Source organism: Sus scrofa, chromosome 13 (assembly GCF_054392235.1).
Source record: "Sus scrofa isolate SSC_HxYL_T2T_F1_AM1 chromosome 13, Sscrofa_HxYL_maternal_Yorkshire_Landrace_v2.0, whole genome shotgun sequence".
Lineage (NCBI taxonomy): Eukaryota > Metazoa > Chordata > Mammalia > Artiodactyla > Suidae > Sus > Sus scrofa.
The window spans coordinates 135825987-135846579 of NC_139395.1; the positions used below are offsets into that span (position 1 = coordinate 135825987).

A 20593-nucleotide genomic window follows, 5' to 3' on the forward strand; every position below is an offset into this window, starting at 1 on the left:
GATACACCATATTTCACCTATCACATTAGCAAACATCAAAAAGTTTAATAACACACTGTAATTAGTGAGGCATAAGAATACTATCATTATTTATTTATTTATTTGTCTTTTTGCCATTTCTTGAGCCGTTCCCACGGTATATGGAGGTTCCCAGGTTAGGGGTCGAATTGGAGCTGTGGCCACTGGCCTACACCAGAGCCACAGCAATGCGGGATCTGAGCAACGTCTGCAACCTACACCACAGCTCACGGTAACGCCGGATCCTTAACCCACTGAGCAAGGCCAGGGATCGAACCTGCAACCTCATGGTTCCTAGTCGGATTCGTTAACCACTGAGCCACAACAGGAACTCCAAGAATACTATCATTATTGAGTGAAACTTGACATAACTATTATGCAGAGTACTTTGGTAATAGTTATCAAAATTGCAAATTCATTAACTTTTGGACCTAGCAAAACTATTTCTAAGAATTTGATCTACTCATAGATATTTGAAATGATGTCTGATTAAGGAAACATTTTTTCATTGTGGGAAATAACAAACTGATTAAGAGTCCGGTTAAACAGATGTACAGTTATACATTTAATGGGTTATTATGCAGCCACTATAAAAAGAATGAGACAGCGCTATGTATGTACTCACATATTAGGATTTATTGATGAGTGTAAAAAGCAATGTGCAGAACTGTGGTTATTATTCTATCATTTGCATGAAAATAGGAAAAAAATACATGTTTATGTATGTAGCAATATCCTTTAGAAAAGAAAATTTGTCACCTTCAGGACAGGGATAAGACAGTGACAACTTTTTATTATACAGTCTTTTGCATATTTTGAATTTGGTACCTGAATATATAACTTTTAAGCAATCTGTTTTGACATAACTTCAGACATACAGAAAAACTGCAGGAATAGTACCCTTCACCTATATTTCCCAAGTGTTTATATTTTACCACATTTGCTTTCACTTTTTCTCTCCGTGTACAAATATACACTCACATGCACAAACATGCATACACTCACATTTTTTTCTGAACAATTTATAAGTTGCACACATGATGCCCTCTTTTACTCCTAACTACCTTAATGTGTATTTCCTAAAACAAAGAGAGTCTCTTACATATCCATAGAACAATGAACAAAACTGGAAAATCAGCATTGATGAAATACTATTATTTATACTGTAGACATGATTCAAATTTGACCAGTAGCTCCAATGGTGTCTGATATCAAAACAAAACTCTGTTATTACACACTGCATTGAATTGTCATGTCCCTTAATCTGGAATGTTCCCTCAGGTTTTCTCAGATTCTCATGACACTGGCTTTTTTTTTTTTTTTTTAATGGCCACAACCGTGGCATATGGAAGTTCCAGAGCCGCAGAAACGGCTTATGCCACAGGTGTACCAACTCCAGATCTTTAACCCATTGCCCCGGGCCAAGGACCAGATCTGTACCAAATCTGCCCCTCTGCAGTGACCTGAGCTGCTGTAGGAGGATTCTTAACCCCCGTGCCATGGCGGGAACTCTGACACTGACATTTTTTTCAAGAGTGAGGCCAGCTGTTTTGTAATATATCCCTCAGTTTGGTTCATCTGATATTTCCTCATGACTCGATTAAGGTTATGCTTTTTTTTTTTTTTTTTTTTTGGCTTTTTTTTTAGGACCGAAATCTGGAAATTTCTAGGCGAGGTGTTGAATCAGAACTCCAGCTGTTGGTCTACATCACAGCCACAGCAATGCCAGATCCAAACCTCATCTGTGACATATACCACAGCTCATGGCAATGCTGGATTCTTAATCCACTGGGCAAGGCCAGGGATCGAACCTGCTTCCTCATCGATGCTAGTCAGGTTCATTACTTCTGTGCCACCACAGGAACCCCAGGCTATGCTTTTAAGACAGAGGTGATGTTATACCCTGCTTAGTTGATTTCATCAGGAGGTACACAATGTTGGTGCGTCCCACGATGGCGTGTTAATTTTATAGCTTGGTTAATGTGTTGTCTCCCGGGTTTCTTCATTGTAAATAATTTTTCTTAATAGTCCATGCCTCCAAGAGGTAGAATTAAGGTACTTAACCATTACCTCTTAAGAATTTTCTGTGCTTTGCAAAGTTCTACAGACATGACTTTAACAATAACTAATGTTGAAATCTGGTTAAAACAAAATGGGGGAGAGGAGGAGTTCCTGCTGTGGCACAATGGGATCAGCAATGTATCTGCAGCACTGGGATGCAGGTTCAATCCCTGGCCTGACACAGTGCATTAAGAATCCTGGGTTGCTCCAGATGTGTAGTCCTCCGCTGCAGCTTGGATCTCATCCCTGGCTTGGGAACTCCATATGCTGTGGGGTGGACAAAAAAGAAAAAAAAAAAAATGGGGGAGAGGAGGTAGAAGTAGAAGTATAGAGATGGATGCTGGTGTGCTGTACTCTCTGTAGCTCCACCTATTGGTCCTGGTGTGGGCATGATTATCTCCAAGTTCCTGCATGAGGGCACTTATTATATTGACCCATTGTCCTCTCATGTGCTCCAGTAGAAGTGTAGAGCAGCCCTTCAGCCTCTTGGGTGTTCATTTAGTATATTTAGGCTAAAACTAGGGCACAAAGTGATGACTCACTATAACATTATGTACTAAAGGATTTTAAAATACTTTCTAATGGCGATAAGCCATTCCTAGTGAATGTCAGGAGGCTGCAGTGGTTCCTGCCATTGCAGGAGTCACAACATCCAGCAAAAACAGGATGTTTTATACCTTGCATATGACTGTTTATCCCCTGATTTTAAAAACATCTTATTGTGGAAAAATTTACAAAAATAGATAGGATTATACAATAAATCTCTACTCCCATTCCCCAATTTCAACAGTCACCAACTCATGCTTAATATTTTTCATCTATCCTGCCCAACCCCACCTCTTACCAGATTATTTTGAAGCAAATACCAGCCATTATTTAATTCCATAAGTATTCTGGTATGTATACACCCAAAATATTAAATCTTTTCAAAAGCCACAGATATTATACCAAAAATATTAGCAATAATTAATTGCTTAACATTATTAAATATTGTTAGTGTTAAACTTTCTATAATTACCTTATAAGTATTTTTATCTTTCTTTTTAACTTTTTAAAGTTAATTTTTACTCTTTTTTTGAAACAGCTTCAAAAAAAGTCCAAACCAGGAGTTCCCTCAGAGCTCAGCAGGTTAAGGACCCAGTGTTGTCACTGCTATGGCTCTGATTATAGCTGGAGCAGCATGGATTGGATCCCCGGCTCTACCACATGCCACAGGTGTAGCCCCCCAAAAAGTTCAGATATTACAGTTTGGTTGATACATTTCTTATGATTCTACTAATCTATAGGCCCTTCAACCTCAATTTTAAATGCCTTAACTATTTAAAAAATAATAATTCAGATTGTTTCCTGAAATTTGGACTTTGCTGATTGCATTCTCTTCATACTTTTAACATGATCATCCATTCTTGACTGCAGATGCGTTCATGAACCTGACTGAGATCAAAAGAACAACCCTACCAAGCTCAGGCCATATTGCTGATCTGATCTACAGAGTCATGAACTAAATAAATAATTATTGTTTTAAGCTGCTAAGTTTTGGAGCAATTTGTTACACAGCCAAAGATAACTGAGACTCAGAATGTGCTTTTTTTTTTTTTAAGGGCGACAGGTGGTGCTTCATATGGAAGTTCCCAGGCTAGGGGTCAAATCAGAGCTACAGCTGCCAGTCTACACTACAGCCACAGCAATGCCAGATCCGAGTCACATTTGCGACCTACACTGCAGTTCATGGTGACCCCATTGAGCAGGGCCAGGGATTGAACCTGAATCCTCATGGAGGCTAGTTGAGTTCTTTTCCTCTGAGCCACAACAAGAACTCCAGTATGTGCACTTTTATGACGGATTTCCTTCATTGAACATAATGTCTTTGAATATCATTAATGTGTGTATATTATTACATGAAATACCACAATTTATTTATCCATTCATCTGATGATAGACATTGGATTGTTTCCAGTTTGGGATGATTATGATCGAAGCTACTATGAATATTTTCCACCTCTTTCTATGTACATATGTAGTAATTTTTCATGCATATACAACTGGTTGTCCAATTTCTGTAATGGGACAGCGGCCAGAAAACCATAGCTCATAGTTCAGCCACTTAGTTTGGTGAAATACAGTCGTGCTCATTTGTTTCTGTATTATCTGTGGCTGATTTGTGCTCTGTGGACTAAGAGTTGAAAATTTTAATTTGCAACTTTAATATGGTTTATTTTCTTAGAAGTTCAGTTTCTCTCAACTAGGTCTTCCTACCTAGTAACAATGTGGCAATGGAGTACAGAACAAAATTATTTATAGGAGGATGATTTAACATATTGCTTCAAGCAATAATCTCCACTAAGGTTGTAAACAAAAATTTTAATAGCATAAGAACTGAAGTATAAGAAACAAATGACATAAATGAATCTCAGAAGTTTTTATTACAAAAACTTTTAATACAATTCAATACTCTATTATGACTCAAGTCAGGGCCTTGCCAACCCTTCTGAGTCATAAGAGAGTAAGTCAGGAAAGTCAATATGTACTCCAGTGTGACTTGAATTATTCCTTTACTAAAGAATGCTAGGGGGAGTTCCCATCGTGGCACAGCAGAAACCAATCTGACTAGGAACCATGAGGTTTCGGGTTCGATCCCTGGCCTTGCTCAGTGGGTTAAGGATCAGGCGTTGCCATGAGCTGTGGTGTAGGTTGCAGTCTCGGCTTGGATCCTGCATTGCTGTGGCTGTGGTGTAGGCTGGCAGCTGTAGCTCTGATTGGACCCCTGGCCTGGGAACCTCCATATGCCGCGGGTGTGGCCCTAAAAAGACAAAGACAACAACAACCAAAAAAAAAAAAAATTAGTAATAATAAAAAATAAAATAAAAATTAAAAAAAGAATGCTGGGATATGTGGTCTTTTCTGTTAATATCCTGACTTAGTTCATTTCTTTGGTAATAAAAACAGGGAGGAATAAAATTGTTGGTCTGAAAAATAAGGGATGTGAGTATAAAAGAATCACTTTGTTGTATAGTAAAAATTATCACAACATTGTAAGTCAACTATATTTCAATAAAACTTAAAAAAAAAAATAAAAGTTTTGGTAGGCTGCTCTACAGAATAAAGTGAACCAGAGTGGAAAATGTAGGTATAAAACTGCAGAAGAAGCAAGTTACCACAAGAGGGGGGTCGGCATTCAAGAAAGAAAAGCTGGTTAGTGGTTCAATTTCTCTTTTCAAATAAAAAGGATCTTGAGAAATTTACTCCATTCCTTTATGCTTTGAGTCACAGCTTAACAATCCCATAAAAGTGAGGAACAAGAGTTCCCGTGGTGGCTCAGCAGGTTAAGGACCAGATGTTGTCTTTATGAAGATTCCAGTTCGATCCCTGGCCTCACTAAGTGGGCTAAGGATCCAGTGTTGTTGCAAGCTGCAGCATAGGTTGCAGATTTGGCTCCCATCTGTCATTGCTGTGGATGTGGTGTAGGCCTTGGCTGTGGCTCTGATTTGACCCCTGGCCTTAGAACTTCCATAGGCCAAAGGTGCTGCCTTAAAGCAATGTTTTACAGAGCCCCTCAGTTTCTTTCAAGGGAGTAGGGAACATCATTAAAGATAGGCTAGTTCACTTTCCATTGTCTTCCTTTCATGTACCCTAATTTCTCATGATCCTGGATAAAATTTCCACAGTAAAAGGGAGCATATGCCAGTGTGAGGCTTCAGGCAGCAATTACTGTTATTGTTCTTGAAGACAACTTGGTGTAGTGAAAAGACCAGAGAGACCTTGGCACTAGACCAACAGGAAGTGCAATTCAAGCTCTGCCACTTGTTAGCTGGTGACATTTAAGTGATTAATTTTCTTAAGGCTGAGTTTACTCATATGTAAATTTTGAAAATGAATGAGATGTATATAAACTGCTTAGCCTAGTGTCTGGCACTTACGTGTTCAATAGTGAAAGGTCATTATTACTGTTTCTTGCTTATTATTTAATTATGCTCTCTGTAGCCACCTAATTCTTAGTCTTTAGTGATTCTGGAGCAGGAGTCATGAAGATAAAAATATAAGCTGATTTGTTCCTCTTGGTGTCACATCAAAAAGGACAACCTGCAATATGTTGTTCTTTTTGATGATTTTTAGAAAATGTTTAAAGTGGAAAAGGGGGTAAGTCAACTGCCAGGCACATGAACATCACATAAAGCACAGGTAGGAAAAGCGCTGAAAATCCATTTTATACACAAACAGAAGCATTTCCTTTTATTTATTTATTTATTTATTTATTTATTTATTTTCCTTTTTTGGCTATCCCGAGGCTTATGGAGTTCCCAGCCCAAGATTAGATTTGAGCTGCATTTGCAACCTATGCCACAGCTGCAGCAACGCTGGATCTTTAACCCACTGTGCTGGGCCAGGGATCAAACATGTGTCCCAGTGCTTTAGAGACACTGCTGATCCTGTTGCACCACAGCGGGAACTCCCAGAAGCATTTTTTTATTTTTAATGGAAAAGATCAAGGATAAAATAAAATCCCCAAAGTGAACATAGGTAGCATTAATTTCAATTGACACTTTGGTTTTTAATTTGGAGCATATATCATTTTACATAGAGTATGTTAATTTAATGTATCTTGAATGTTGATTTTGAGTGGTTGAAGTAGTTTCAAGGAAACCAGAAAATGTTCTTAAACAACTCACAAGATCTTTCATAAAATTGAACAAACAATATTTAGAAATCGATGTGCTGCTTGAACTTGAATCAGAAATGACTTGGTTTTTGTGAAAGATGGGGGTTCACATTGTTGGAAGAACCCATACTCTACAGGAAGTCCTCAACATCCTGGAAACGAAGGAAGACTTCTCCACACTCCAGGTTTTTTTTTTTTTCCCGTGGGGCACCAGTTAGATTCTCTGGTATTCAGATGATTCACGCTTTAGGCGGATTCCATAGACAATCAAACCCACAGCACAGAGACCAAGCACAATGGCCCCAATCACAGGAAGCACAATTGTGTAGTCAGATGAACACTCGTCCACTAAGAGAAAACACAAACACAATACAGCCAATAAGGTTTAATGAGGACAGACTGGAAAGCAGGCTAAAGTTGGGGAGAATATGAGCTTTGGAGTCAGGCCTGAGCTTGACTTTTAATTCTGCCACTAACTGTGTAAACCTGTGTGGGTTATTTAGTGTTGCAGTTTACTTATTCATAAAGCAAGCAAATAATATATAAAATTGTTGTAGGATGAAATAAGGTAAACTTCTCTGTTCAGAAATTAATAGATATTTAATAATTGTTACCTCTGTTTTCTTTCAGATATTGCTCTGTGCTTATATAAAACAGACTGTCACCATAAATGTGATCTCTTGAAAACATGTGATGTTTCTCCATTTTATAATATATTTTTGTCACACTTAATATTCTCTTTTGTTGCTTTTCGTGAGCAAGAAGCATTAGAAAATAGACGTAATTATTTATGAGAACTTAAAAGTGAAAGTTTGTAAATTTGTCGAAACTCTTTTTTCTTTGATCTGTTAGAGAGTACTTATTCAGTTCATTTAAAATGTAATCAGTCTTGGAGTTCCCGCCATGGCGCAGTGGTTAATGAATTTGACTAGGAACCATGAGGTTGTGGGTTCGATACCTGGCCTTGCTCAGTGGGTTAAGGAGGGTTCGATACCTGGCCTTGCTCAGTGGGTTAAGGATCCGGTGTTGCCACAAGCTGTGGTGTAGGTTGCAGACGCAGCTAGGATCCCCTGTTGCTGTGGCTCTGGCATAGGCTTGGCAGTTACAGCTCCGATTCAACCCCTTGCCTGGGAACCTCCATATGATATGCGGCGGGAGCGGCCCTAGAAAAGACAAAAAAAAAAAAAAAAAATGTAAACAGTCTTGAGTGAAGAAAGATGGAAGGCCCTGAGGATAGAGGAACTTGACTGAATACAAGTAAATGGAGAACTGTATCTCTGTCTTACAGATGAGAGGATAGGCCATGTAGTCTTCCAAGAGCCAATACTGAAATCATGTCCTGAACTAAGGATCACTATTAATCCAATTCTCACCTGAGCTCCAAGAAAAAAGAGCCAGGAGTTCCTGTGTGGCTTGGCAGTAATGAAGCTGACTGGTATCCATGAGGATGGGGGTTTGATCCCTGGCCTCACTCAGTGATTTAAGGATCCAGTGTTGCTATGAGCTGTGGTGTAGGTTGAAGACACGGCTCAGATCTTGCATTGCTGTGGCTGTGGTGTAGGCCAGCGGCTACAGCTCCGATTAGACCCCTAGCCTGGGAACCTCCATATGGTGTGGGTGCCGCCCTAAAAAAAAAAAAAATTATATATATATATATATGTATATGGTAACTTTCCTTATAAATACATAAACATGTATGTTCTCATTCTTTCTTTTAATAACTGCATAATATTCTGTTGATGGACCCTTGGTTTGTTTTTAATCTTTTATTATTACAAATAATGCTATGATGAAGAACCATATACATATATAATTTCATATATGGTAAGGAATAATAATAAAAATCTCAGATCCATAATTGTTTAATGCTTTTTATATTTAATTCTTTAAATAGATAAAATGTGTTTAAAAAAATCCCCAAAATTCTGGTTTCTCTGTTGCTGAGGGATGTTTGCTGATATATTTGTTTATGATGTGGCTTTTCTCAGACCTTATCAAATTTTATTGTTAAGCAGTAGCTTTAAGAAGAGCTCATTGGGGGAGTTCCCATCATGGCTCAGTGGGTTAAGAATCTGACTAATATTCATGAGGATGCGGGTTCGATTCTTGGCCTTGCTCAGTGGGTTAAAGGATCCAGCGTTCCCATGAGCCGTGGTGTAGGTCACAGATGCCCCTCAGATCCTGCACTGCTGTGGCTGTGGTTGTGGCTGTGGCTGGCAGCTGCAGCTCAGATTTGACCCCTAGCCTGGGACCTTCCATATGCCATGGATGTGGGCCTAAAAAGACAAAAAAATAAAATAAGAAGAAAAAGAAGAAGAGCTCATTGGTGCTGTACACCTTGAATTATTTCTTGTTTGAGGATCTCTGCCTTTTTTTTTTTTTTTCCACAGCTGCACCTGGCACATATAGAAGTTCCCTGACCAGGGGTTGAATCAGAGCTACAACTGCTGCCTATGCCAGCCAGCTCGTGGCAATGCCAGATTCTTAACCCACTGAACAAGGCCAGGGATGGAACCCACATCCTCATGGAGACAATGTTGGGGCCTTAACCCACTGAGCCACAATGGGAATGCTATAGCTTTGACGCTATATCTTTAGAATTCTAGGACCTACTTTGAATATGTCTTAATGTTAAGCTTTTTGTATGAGGTGCCTCCAACCCCCACCCCGGCATATATCATGTTCTTTCAATTTGCAACTTCAATTATTTATTTTAAGGAAAATCTCTTAAAACATCAAATAAATCATTTAAAAATCTTTAACTCTGTATTTCAGAGGCACCAGTTGTCCTTATTTTAGATGATCTAAATATCTTTCCTACCTAGCAGCTCCCCTATAATATTATAATCTTAATTTTTATCTGTATTAACTGATTATCTCAGTCTTTTTTTCTCTGAAGATGATTCAGTTTTCAGCTCTATCTATTCTTCCTTTTACTATTTCCATTTATTATATCAGGGTATTGCTTTGACGCCCTCAATTTGTTTTCTTAGGAGTTAGATCTCCTCTTCACCTCGCTCATTTTAACATTTCCCCTATTAGCTCAGGTTATATGGAATTCATATTCTTATTAAGTGATTCTCAGCAAAAACTAATTGACAGGACTTTCTCTCTGCTCCTTGAGTTATATTTTCTTTCTCAACTGTATTCCTTTCTAACCCTCCCTCCTTTAAATTTAAAAATTGTGGACAAATATACACAACATAAAATTTACCATTTTAACTGTTTTTAAGTGTACACTTCAGTGACATTAAGTTTAATCACATTTTTATGCAACTGTCACCATTATCCATCCCCAGGACTTTTTTCATCCTGCAAAATGAAAACTCTGTACCCATAATTTGATTTCACCTTATATTATTCTTGCTGAAGTAATTTTGCATAGTAGTCATTTAATTTATTTTCATCCTGCTCATACTAGTTAATGTTTCCCTTTGAGCTAAGCATTTGGATTCTATTTTCTTTTCTTTACATTGGGAACTAGCTACAGTCTGGGGGTGTCCTCTGATTTGAGGCCCCAGTTCGTTCTCATCAGTCTGTGCTTACTCTGCTTCAGCTTTCCAGGAGTCATTTTCACTACTCTTGGTTTGAAGAAATAGAGTGACCACTCTGTTTCTCTCCAGTTTTAAGAATGGAAGTGAACATTCACAGGATATTTTTTTCTCACTATTGGCTTCTTGGGGAGTCAGGGTTAGGAGCCCAGCTCACTGTCCCTCTCTCCTCTTCCTCTGAGTCTTGTATCTTTGTTGTTTATCAATTAAAAATGTTTATTGCATTTGGTTATGTGTTTTTTAATTGCTACTGGTGATGTAAAACAAATTCCCCCTTCAATCTATTAGATAATGAGGAAGAGAAATTCTGTGAAGAAAATTCTAGTCACTATTTTAACTCCAATTTTTCATTTCATGTATTTCTATAGGGCTTAACATTTTTAAAACAATCTACATGTAGTGTTTTGTTCCCATTTTTTCTTAAAAATTAAGAATGAGTAGTGAAGGATAAATTATAACCACTTTAAACAGTTTAGGCGGCAAAATCAAAATTCAGGCACACATTTATATACATTTGTTAATCTATGTTTTGTATGTAATTCATACATAATTCTTTATTTGCATTATAATTGTGAAAACCTGGAAATAACACAGCTTCGCAACAATAACAGAATAGTAAGTAAATTATTGTTTATGTGGATAGCATATTCATGACAGCAGGCATAAGAATGACACTTTGCACCTTTAGTGGCTTGGAGAATGCTTATGGTGTGCAGGTGAAAAGGATCCCAAACTGTGTTCTCCGTGTGCTTCCAGTTGATAAAACAACATTCATGAGAAGGAAATACAGTTACCCTTGAAGGACACCAGTTTGAACTGCGCGAATCTACTTACGGGTGGATATTTTTCAATAGTAAATACTGCAGGACTACTCTACCCGCCGGTGCTTGGAGAACACAGGGACAGAGGGAACCATGTAAACGAAGAGACAACCATTCTACATGGATTTTCAACTGCGGGAGGGCGGGCATCCCTCGCCCCCAGCGTTGTTCAAGAGTCAACTGTACATCAAAATTAGCAAAGGACAGGCTACAGCTCTGATTCGACCCCTACCCTGGGAACCTCCATATGCCACGGGCGTGGCCCTAAAAAGGACAAAAAGATAAAAAAAAAAAAAAAAAACACAAAACCAACCCAAACAAACAAGCAAAACAATGGACAGGTTATCTCCAGGCAGGCATTAGTGAAGGTTTCTAGTACCTCTAGGTATGCTGCAGAGAGAGGGGTAAATTCAGGAGTTCCACCATCAGCAGAAGGGAGAAACTGAGTTGAAACCAGCTCAAGCAGTGGGAGAGCCAAAGGCAAGGGGCCAGTGCTGCCAGGGAGGCTCAGAAGGCCCCCTGTGAGTCTTCCCCAAGTCACTCTCAGCAGCTTCCTGCCCAGACAGAAAAGGACAAGCAGCACTCTGCAATTAGGCCTCACAGCACAAGAGACAGCTTGGGGGCCACTGGGGTAGCACCCTAGGGGACAGAGAGAGCCACCTCCTGACATCCAGTTTACCACACTCTCAATCCCAGCACGTTCTCTTGGGGACCCTCCTGGAACATCACTGCAGACAATGGGCAGACCTGCGAGGCAATAATGCATCCAGGCATTTATTTACTAATCATTCAAATGACACCTCTGCTCTTTGTGGTCACTAGAATGTTAATTCAAAGCAATTTTATTTTTTTTATTTTTATTTTTTTGTCTTTTTGCCTTTTCTAGGGCCGCTGCCGCGGCATGTGGAGGTTCCCAGGCTAGGGGTCTAATTGGAGCTGTAGCTTCCGGCCTACACCACAAACACAGCAACGCAGGATCCAAGCCGCATCAGCAACCTACACCACAGCTCAAGGGAACGCCGGATCCTTAACCCACTGAGCAAGGCCAGGGATCGAACCCGCAATCTCATGGTTCCTAGTCGGATTCGTTAACCACTGAGCCACGACGGGAACTCCTCAAAGCAATTTTAAAGACAACTGATGTGGCGGGGGGATGGGTAGATCATAGGAGTCCAAGCAGCAGCCATCACTTCAAAGAACTCAGGAAGATGGTTGAAAGGCAAATTAAACTCAAGTGAACTGCCTTCTCCCTCTCTTGATTTTAATTCCATTTCATTTTCCATCTGCTGTGGGAGAAACTCCCACACTAGAACCTTCTTTAGGTCATTCTCCAAGATGGTTGGTGGCACGGTAAATACATAACCCGTGCTCTGTGGTATAGAACCTTCCAAGTACACTTGAGGCTGAACTGGAAATGGGCGTCTGGTGTGGGTACTGACTGACACCTGCTGGAGGGAGGAGATGCAGATGGATGGCATCTCTCCAAAGCTAAGCCCTTGCTGTTCCACCCAAGTGGCTTTGGGGAACACTGAGTCCTCAATCCCAGATTTGCATCAACACCTCCTGTGGTAAGGAGGAAACAGAAATGTCCTCACTCTCCAGCCTGTTCAGGGGTGTTTGAAGCTCTCTTGAAGCTGCTGTGCGCTCTCCCTACCCCCTCAATACCTCAAGGGAAAGTAGTCCATGTCCTAGATAAGCAGTGGTTGCCAACTTTCATAGACTTCCTGTTAAAAATACTGAATGGCAACACTGGGAAATGTAGAAAAACAAGACAACTTTCTATTAGGAAAAGTGGTTAAAAACATCCAGAAATGCATTACTCTCTCCTTTCTCTGAAATAAAAACCCCAGTTCTCCTTTTTTTTTTTTTTTTTTTTTTTTTTTTTGGCTTTTTGCCATTTCTTGGGCCGCTCCCGCGGCATATGGAGGTTCCCAGGCTAGGGGTCTAATCGGAGCTGTAGCCGCCAGCCTACGCCAGAGCCACAGCAACGCGGGATTTGAGCCGTGTCTGCGACCCACACCACAGCTCACGGCAACGACGGATCGTTAACCCACTGAGCAAGGGCAGGGATCGAACCCACAACCTCATGGTTCCTAGTTGGATTCGTTAACCACTGCGCCATGATGGGAACTCCCCCAGTTCTCCTATTTAAACAAGTCAATGCAATAGAAAACCATGAATAACAGTCCAAGCCTGGCTTACAATTCTTTTTTTGTAAAAATGTGCTGAAAAGTGGGTAATAATCTGGGTAGATCTACCTCTTCTGCTTAACATTTATTAAGCCTCTTCTGTTTGCCAAAATCTTTGGTAGGTACATTAAAAAAAGGAAAGGGGGAAGTTCCCTGGTGGTGGAGCAGGTTAAGGATCCAACATTGCCACTGCTGTGGCTCAGATTGCTGCTGTGGTGCGGGTTCGATCCCTGGTCTAGGAATTTCTGCATGCCTTGCGTGTGCATGGCCAAAAAAAAAAGGGAAGTTTTCTTTCTCTCTCTCTCTCTCTCTTTTTTTTTTTTTTTGCAAATAATACATTATAATAGTGTAGAAAATGTCTTTTAAAAAATGATAGTCTGTCAAGACCATTGGTAATTTAAGCAAATCAGGAATTGGGCAAAATCAAGGAGTTTAAAACTCCTTTAGAATCTATTTTGAAATGGATTTTTTTGGGGAGGGGGAATTTCCTGCTGCATGAGATTATTTTATAAATGGATTGGTTTTTTAAAAAGCCATATTAAAAAAACCAAACAAACACACCTGGATATTGAGACTCAAAATTGTGTAGTTTGAAAATGTCTTTCCCATAAGTCTCCTTTTCAGTGTTTGCTTTCTCCTTCTCATAAGGACTCTGCTCACATCTCTGCCTCTTGTCTCTAGTTCTTGCAGCTAGACCTGTATTTTCAGGTGTGGATGATGGACTTCAAGCCAAATGGAGTGGGAAGGAGGGGGCTACCCTGTAGCTAGCTTTGATGGCCCTTTTGGATTGGGAGAATGGAGTAGGCAACTAGAAAAGTCAATCCCTTTACTTCAGTCTAAATATGCAGCCAGAATTTCCAAGGCCTTAACCTTGCACATTGTGAAGAAGGTGGGTCTTTACAAGTGTTCATATCCTCTAGTGGGCCTCTTTCTGGTCACCAGGCATGCTGTTAGCAAAATGCCAAGCAGTCCTGCGATACTCAGGCCCACGGCAACGGGGATTTCTCTCCTGTTTCTGTCACTGAAGCATTCATCCGCTGTAATTGAAGTCAGAGTAACAGGTGTTATAGGATGTATAGGATGGTCACAATGCAGGGAAGTGATACTGCCCCGCCTGCCTCAGCTTCGTGGAGAAGGAAAGTGAGTGAGAGATGTTGCTGGGCCCTCCCTCTGCCTCAGACACACAAATACGTGAAGACGGAAGGGACTAGTGCAATGGATGTGGTGCCTGTGATCACATAAGGGGTATGTTAAACTGCAGCTCCCCAGGCCCCACACTCAAGCAGTTATGATTCAGTGGGTCGGAGGTGGGCCCTGGGTGATGCTGATGCAGCTGCGAGGTGGATCCAAATTTGAGAAATGCTGGTTTGGTCTAGAGGGTCAGGATCACAATTGTGTCTTGACCTTCCAGCCAGGGTAAGCCCAGGAGCCTTGTTTCCCGACTTCAGAAACATGGACCTGCACCAAATTACGTGGCCAAAGTTTTCTTTTTAAACCCTGTGCTGCTGCTTCTTTTCTTTTTCTTTTTTTGGCCGCATCTGCAGCAGGTTGAAGTTCCTGGGCCAGGGATCGAACCTACGGTACAGCCGTGACAATGCCGGATTCTCAGCCTGCTAGGCCACTGGGGAACTCCCAAGCCCTGTGCTTCTTGAAGGGGCTGCTAGCCAGCCTGGGCTTCCGGTACTTGGAGAGACCTTTGCAGGCTCTGAGATTTTAGAGAGAATGTGGGGGTCTGGAACCTACTGTTTGAGAGGATCATTCTCTTTGACAAGGCTAAGCATTTACACTCGCTGGATTTTTCCCTAGTTCTCTGAGCCTCTGTTGAAGGGTCACCCATGGATCAGGTCTTCCCTGACCCCCTTTCTCCAAACACTGTGTTTGTCACACCTTCCTCTGTACTCTCCTAGCCCTTGGTACATATTCCATTTGTAACACCATATTGCATGGTAACTTTTATTTGTTAACCTGCTCCTTTTCTCCTCTTCTCTTACTCTCTGGCAGAAAATATTATTTACAGAATGACATACAACTTCACCTGTGAGTATCTTTAGTTGAAATTTGAGGCACAAAGACTGGGAATAAGGAGCTGAGCTGAAGCAGCAATGGTGGAATGAACAAGAGAAACAATTTGAAGGGAGAACTGACAGGGTTTTGTGACTATTCATATGAGAGGGCAAGGGAGGGATTGGAAAAAATAGCTTTCTACATCTGCTTGTGAGCACTACTAATAGCAGGCCAGGTGTGCTGCTGAAAGATTTTATTTCTCACCTCTGCCACTAAGAGGTTCCCCAGACCTGCTCCCTTCCTGCCACACACAGGTTCTGAGGGGAAGAAAGAGCAAGTGTGTGCCTTATTTTTAAGAGCACATGATTAAATACAGAGGTTTTTCAAGACTTCATAATGAATTTTTAAACGTTTCCCCAAATTGGGTATTTTGAGACAAGAAGACAAAGTAGGGGGCAATACCTACTAGCAAATTTTAATATTTAATCTTAGAGCTGTGGCAAAGGTCTAAAATGAAGATTGTAGGGCTCAGACAAAACCTACAGAAATCAAGGGACCTAAGGCAAGTAACATTTTAATCCTTCCTTTAGCTAAAGGCTTTCCGTCAAGTATATCAGAAATTTTCTGCCAGACACATCTTCAGCTTTACAATGGAATTCAAAAAGAAATCTGACTCAAGTTATAGAAAATTTAATTCATAGCTAAGCTTATAGCTAAATCTATTTTCGATAGTTGAGAAGTACTCATAATGTCACTGAGTTATTATGAGACAGATGTTTTAGAAAGTGAAGTTCAATTCTTGCCCAAGTGTAGAAATTCTGATAACACTGTTTTCCCACTGGGGAAAAGGGGGCTTTTTGGAAAGTCACCTTGGGTTGTCCCTGGCCTTCTTTCTAGGACCTGCTTCCCTCTGCAGTGGTAAAAACCCAAAGCAGAAGTTACAGAGAAACTAAGACTAATGATGAAGAACTGGTTGGATGGAACAGCTTGGATTTGAGAAGAGGGGATCCAATGGAGTGTATTTCTGTGTCAAATTATCACATCTTTCTCTTTTTCCTCTGTAAGTAGGAGAGGAATCTATTCTAAAATCTTGCATTTTAGAAATCACTAATACTCAGGATTTTTAGTGTTCTCCAGTGACACCTGCGTTCAACCAGCTTGTACAAGGTAGGTTGCTGATGGTGTTTTCTGACTCTTTCATTGAATATGTGTGTGTGTTTAAATGAGTTAGAATGTACATTTTGATCAGACAAGGAGCATATATTCCACTGTGGGAGGGTGGTGGACACGAGTGGGTTGAGGGGTCTGATTTGGAGGTTGGTATTGACTCATACAATGGTGGGAGGGAGGACCGGCCAGGGAAACTGGACCCTAAGAGCTCTGTGGAATCACCCTGTTCACACTGTTCTAGGACGTTCATGGGATTCTTGTCCCTTGGAAAGCTTTCAACAAAAACAACCTAAAACTATTCCTGGGTCTCAGAAGTTTACGTTTGCAACCTGAGGAGCCCTTAACTTACCATTTCCAAAGTGGTCATCTTCGAAATCAAAGGCCTGAAGCTGGACGTTCATTGTGTTCAGCTGAAGGTGGGGTGACAGCTGGATACTCTGTTCACTTATGCACTTGAAGGAGTGCCCGATCATGGTCTCAAACATCACCACAGCATTTTTCATTCCTTGGTAAACTTTCTCTGACAACCCAAAGGTGAAATATCAGCATGTAAGAATCCTGGCAAATATCCACTGAACCCCAGCCACTGCTGGATGGCCATGTGCAGTGAACTGGCCTTCCTTAGAGGTGGCTCTGACACAAAGGTGTCCTTATCTGACACCTTTGCCTCATGAAGCATCACCCTGGTGCTCTCTGGGGACTTTTTTTGCTGGTGCTCTGTTTGCAGAATACAGGGGCAACCTCACATAAATTGGAAAGTGATAGCCATGAAATAAAAACATCTCAGAATTGTTTCTTCGGTTAGTGTAAATCATTGGGGGCAGAGTTGGTGGAGACTATGTCAATGCTTGGGCAAAAAAAACAAAAACAAAAAACAAAAAAACTGCCCACACAAACTTTAGAAATAAAAGAAGTAAGATGGTTCTCCAAGACAACGTTACATGAACTCATAATGAAGTAGAGCAAAGACATGAAAGGTTACCAAGCAGCTATTTGCATTTCACCAGACTGAATGCATTAATATACCAAAAGGAAGGACAGAGCCCATCATTGGGATGGGTTGTGGCATCATCTGTGGAAACAAAGATATGGGAAAGGCCTATCTCCGCCCATCAGAGTACTGCTGGGAGGGAGGAACCTGCTGGAGGACTGGCCCTGTTTTATCAGCAGTACATCCTTTGCAAGGCAGTGTATGCTTCAAGGCACATGGGATTAAATCTTTAAGTCATATAATAACTCCATTTGCTCTAATTCCACCTCCACCAGGCACCTTTCTGAATATACCTTGGTTTCCCGAATGGGAGAAAAGTCATGGGCCAGAGGATCCATCTGTCTGGTCCCCTTGCTGTTAACAATAAGAAACAGTAGCGTAATAAACCAACACATTGAATTCTGTGTTCTGAGTATTATTTTATTTTATTATTATTATTATTTGTTTTTTAGGGCCGGACCTGCAGCATATGGAGGTTCCCAGGCTAGGGGTCAACAGCAGCTGACCTACACCACAGCTCACGGCAACATCGGATCTGAGCTGTGTCTGTGACCTACACCACAGCTCACGGCAACATCGGATCCTTAACCCACTGAGTGAGGCCAGGGATCAAACCCGCCACCTCATGGTTCCTAGTCAGATTCATTTCCACTGTGCCATCCTGAATTCTTATTTTATACATTAGTTTCACAACTTTTAACATCAGGCTCCTTGAAGAGAAAGCCACTGCCTAAGGGTGTGCTGACAGCTCCTGGGACCTCAGTGAATTCGCCCCTGGGCTGTTAGTGAGGGGAGCCTGGAAGTTCCCTCCCCTCCTACCCTGCGGGTGTGTTCACTTGCATCTGAGATGACGTCACACGCTGAGGGTCACTGCGTGTCAGGTGCTGTGTACTTTACATGCATTTTCTCGTTTAATTCCCATAATAATTTTTTGAGATGGGTACTACTGTCACCATTTTATAGGTGAGGAAACCGAGGGAGTTGAAAACATCTGCTTAAGATCATAGACCCAGGGAGTCCCTGCTGTGGTGCAATGGGTTAAGGATCTGGAATTGCCACAGTTGTGGCATAGGATCCCTGGCCCAGAAACTTCCATTTGCCATGAGTGCAGCTGAGAAAGAAAAAAAAAAAAAGATCACAGAGCGAGTAAATGGTACTCAGACTCAAGCAGTTTGATTCTAGAACTAGTTATCTTAACTGCTAAGGTATGGTGTCTCCTGCCCATTATTTCCTGTAGATGCCTCTGCATTTGTACCTGCAAATGTCCTACGTGACACTGCTGGACCTTGTGTTATATCCTGGGTAGTCTGCTACCACCGCCCGAGTAACATGACCATGGTCATTACTACTATAACCACAACCACTACTATTACACCACCACCACCACTACCCCTGACATGAAAATTATTCCTATGACTAAGATGGTTTCTGCTGCCATTACTGAGCCTTGAGCATGGGGACCTAGAATTGTTTTATCCCTTCCTTCAACCTCCCAGTTCGTTCCTGGACTGACTTTCCCTTCTCCTGCCACTTGAGACATGACTACCCTATTAGGAGCTAAAATTTGGTTCATACTTAGTGATAGACAATATTAGCTAATTTATGTTAGTGATAGGGACTGGGTGAAGGGCCGAAATAGGTGATTAAACAGTTAATCTCACTAGGAGACTAAGTAGAAAAGAGGCATGAGAGAACCCTGTAAGTTAATGATTGCTCAAGAGGCTTGGGAGTTCCCGTCGTGGCTCAGTGGTTAATGAACCTGACTAGCATCCGTGAGGATGCGGGTTCAATCCCTGGCCTCGCTCAGTGGGTTAAGGATCTGGAGTTGCCATGAGCTGTGGTGTAGCTCACAAACGTGGCTCGGATCCCGAGTTGCTGTGGCTGTGGTGCAGGCCAGCAGCTCCGATCGGACCCCTAGCCTGGGAACCTCCATGTGCCTTGGGTGCAGCCCTAAAAAGACGACAAAAAAAATAAAATAAAATAAAATAAAAAGTAAATAAATAAATAAAAGAGAAAAGATAAGAAAAGAAAGCAGTCTTGCTTAGCAACAAAACCATGCAACAGAAGCATGAGACATGCCCCAGAACAAGAAAAACGATGGTGGAATGAGACCCATATTCTGCTCAGTGTGGTTAGTAAGTTAATGATTCCTAGGAGATGTTTCTCTACACACACTAAAAACAAAAATATAGGAAAAGGTGACATTATACTGAAATATGAGATGATTTACCATATTTTAGTATATGTTACTACTTTTTTGCTCATTTCCATTGCACCATGATAGTCCCAGTTTGACCATATGTGGACAAGTAAACTCCCCTGCCTGACATGAAGGAGAAGCTGATGATGGACGCTTGACATCTACTCAAGAATGAGGAAGAAGGTGGTCTTCTCCCCCTTCCCATTCTTTCTTTGATTATAAAACTGATTATAAAATTGATTATAAAAGTCCTCATGGTGTGGCACTCCCTGCTTCCCCCCCTTGTGTTTCTCACAGGCATCCTGTACTAATAAACTCTTTTCCTTACCCCTTCACTCTGCCTCTCACTGAATTCTTTCTGCACCAAGACAGAAGAACCTACATGTTACTAAGTCCTGATATGCATTCTGCTGTTCATTAGCATTCACAATATTTACCCCCCAGTCTGTCTGGGGGGCTCAATTTAGTGAGTTAATGTATATCAAAGTGTCAATTCTGATGTCTTACTTACATTTTTTTTCTTTTTTTTTGTCTTTTTGCCATTTCTTGGGCCGCTCTCGCAGCATATGGAGGTTCCCAGGCTAGGGGTCTAATCGGAGCTGTAGCCAACGGCCTACACCAGAGCCACAGCAATTCGGGATCCAACCAGCGTCTGTTACCTACACCACAGCTCACGGCAACGCTGGATCCTTGACCCACTGAGCAAGGCCAGGGATCAAACCCGCAACCTCATGGTTCCTAGTCAGATTCGTTAACCACTGCGCCACGATGGGAACTCCCAACATCTTACTTACATTTAACTGATAATCACTGACAGCATCTTCTTGAGCAGTATCAGTGTAATACACTAGTATTTAAAATAGATACCTCTTCACATTTTCATTTGTTGGCAAGTATCTTTAGGGTATACATTCCTTAGTTAATAAGATAA

General features: G+C 41.2%; 1 protein-coding gene across 6 annotated transcripts in view; it reads right to left on the reverse strand.

Annotated features, from left to right (window-relative positions):
* Positions 1 to 6302: 6302 nt before the first annotated feature.
* Positions 6303 to 20593, reverse strand: part of LAMP3 (lysosome associated membrane protein 3) — a 36142-nt gene continuing 21851 nt past the window's right edge. Inside the window, exons 5-6 of one of the 6 annotated variants that reach the window (XR_014824435.1) lie at positions 16821 to 20243; positions 6303 to 7084 (exon numbers count right to left, since the gene is read on the reverse strand). Coding sequence is in view for 4 of the 6 variants with exons in the window: in XM_021069890.2 (XP_020925549.2) it covers positions 7652 to 7899; positions 16821 to 16991 (419 nt within the window). In the remaining 2 variants the exon portion in view is untranslated. Of the gene's footprint in view, positions 7085 to 7636; positions 7900 to 10796; positions 14335 to 15327; positions 16673 to 16715; positions 20244 to 20593 lie in introns of those variants that run through there. The other 5 variants (XM_003358698.5, XM_021069890.2, XM_005670019.4 and 2 more) reach the window with 5 other exon arrangements.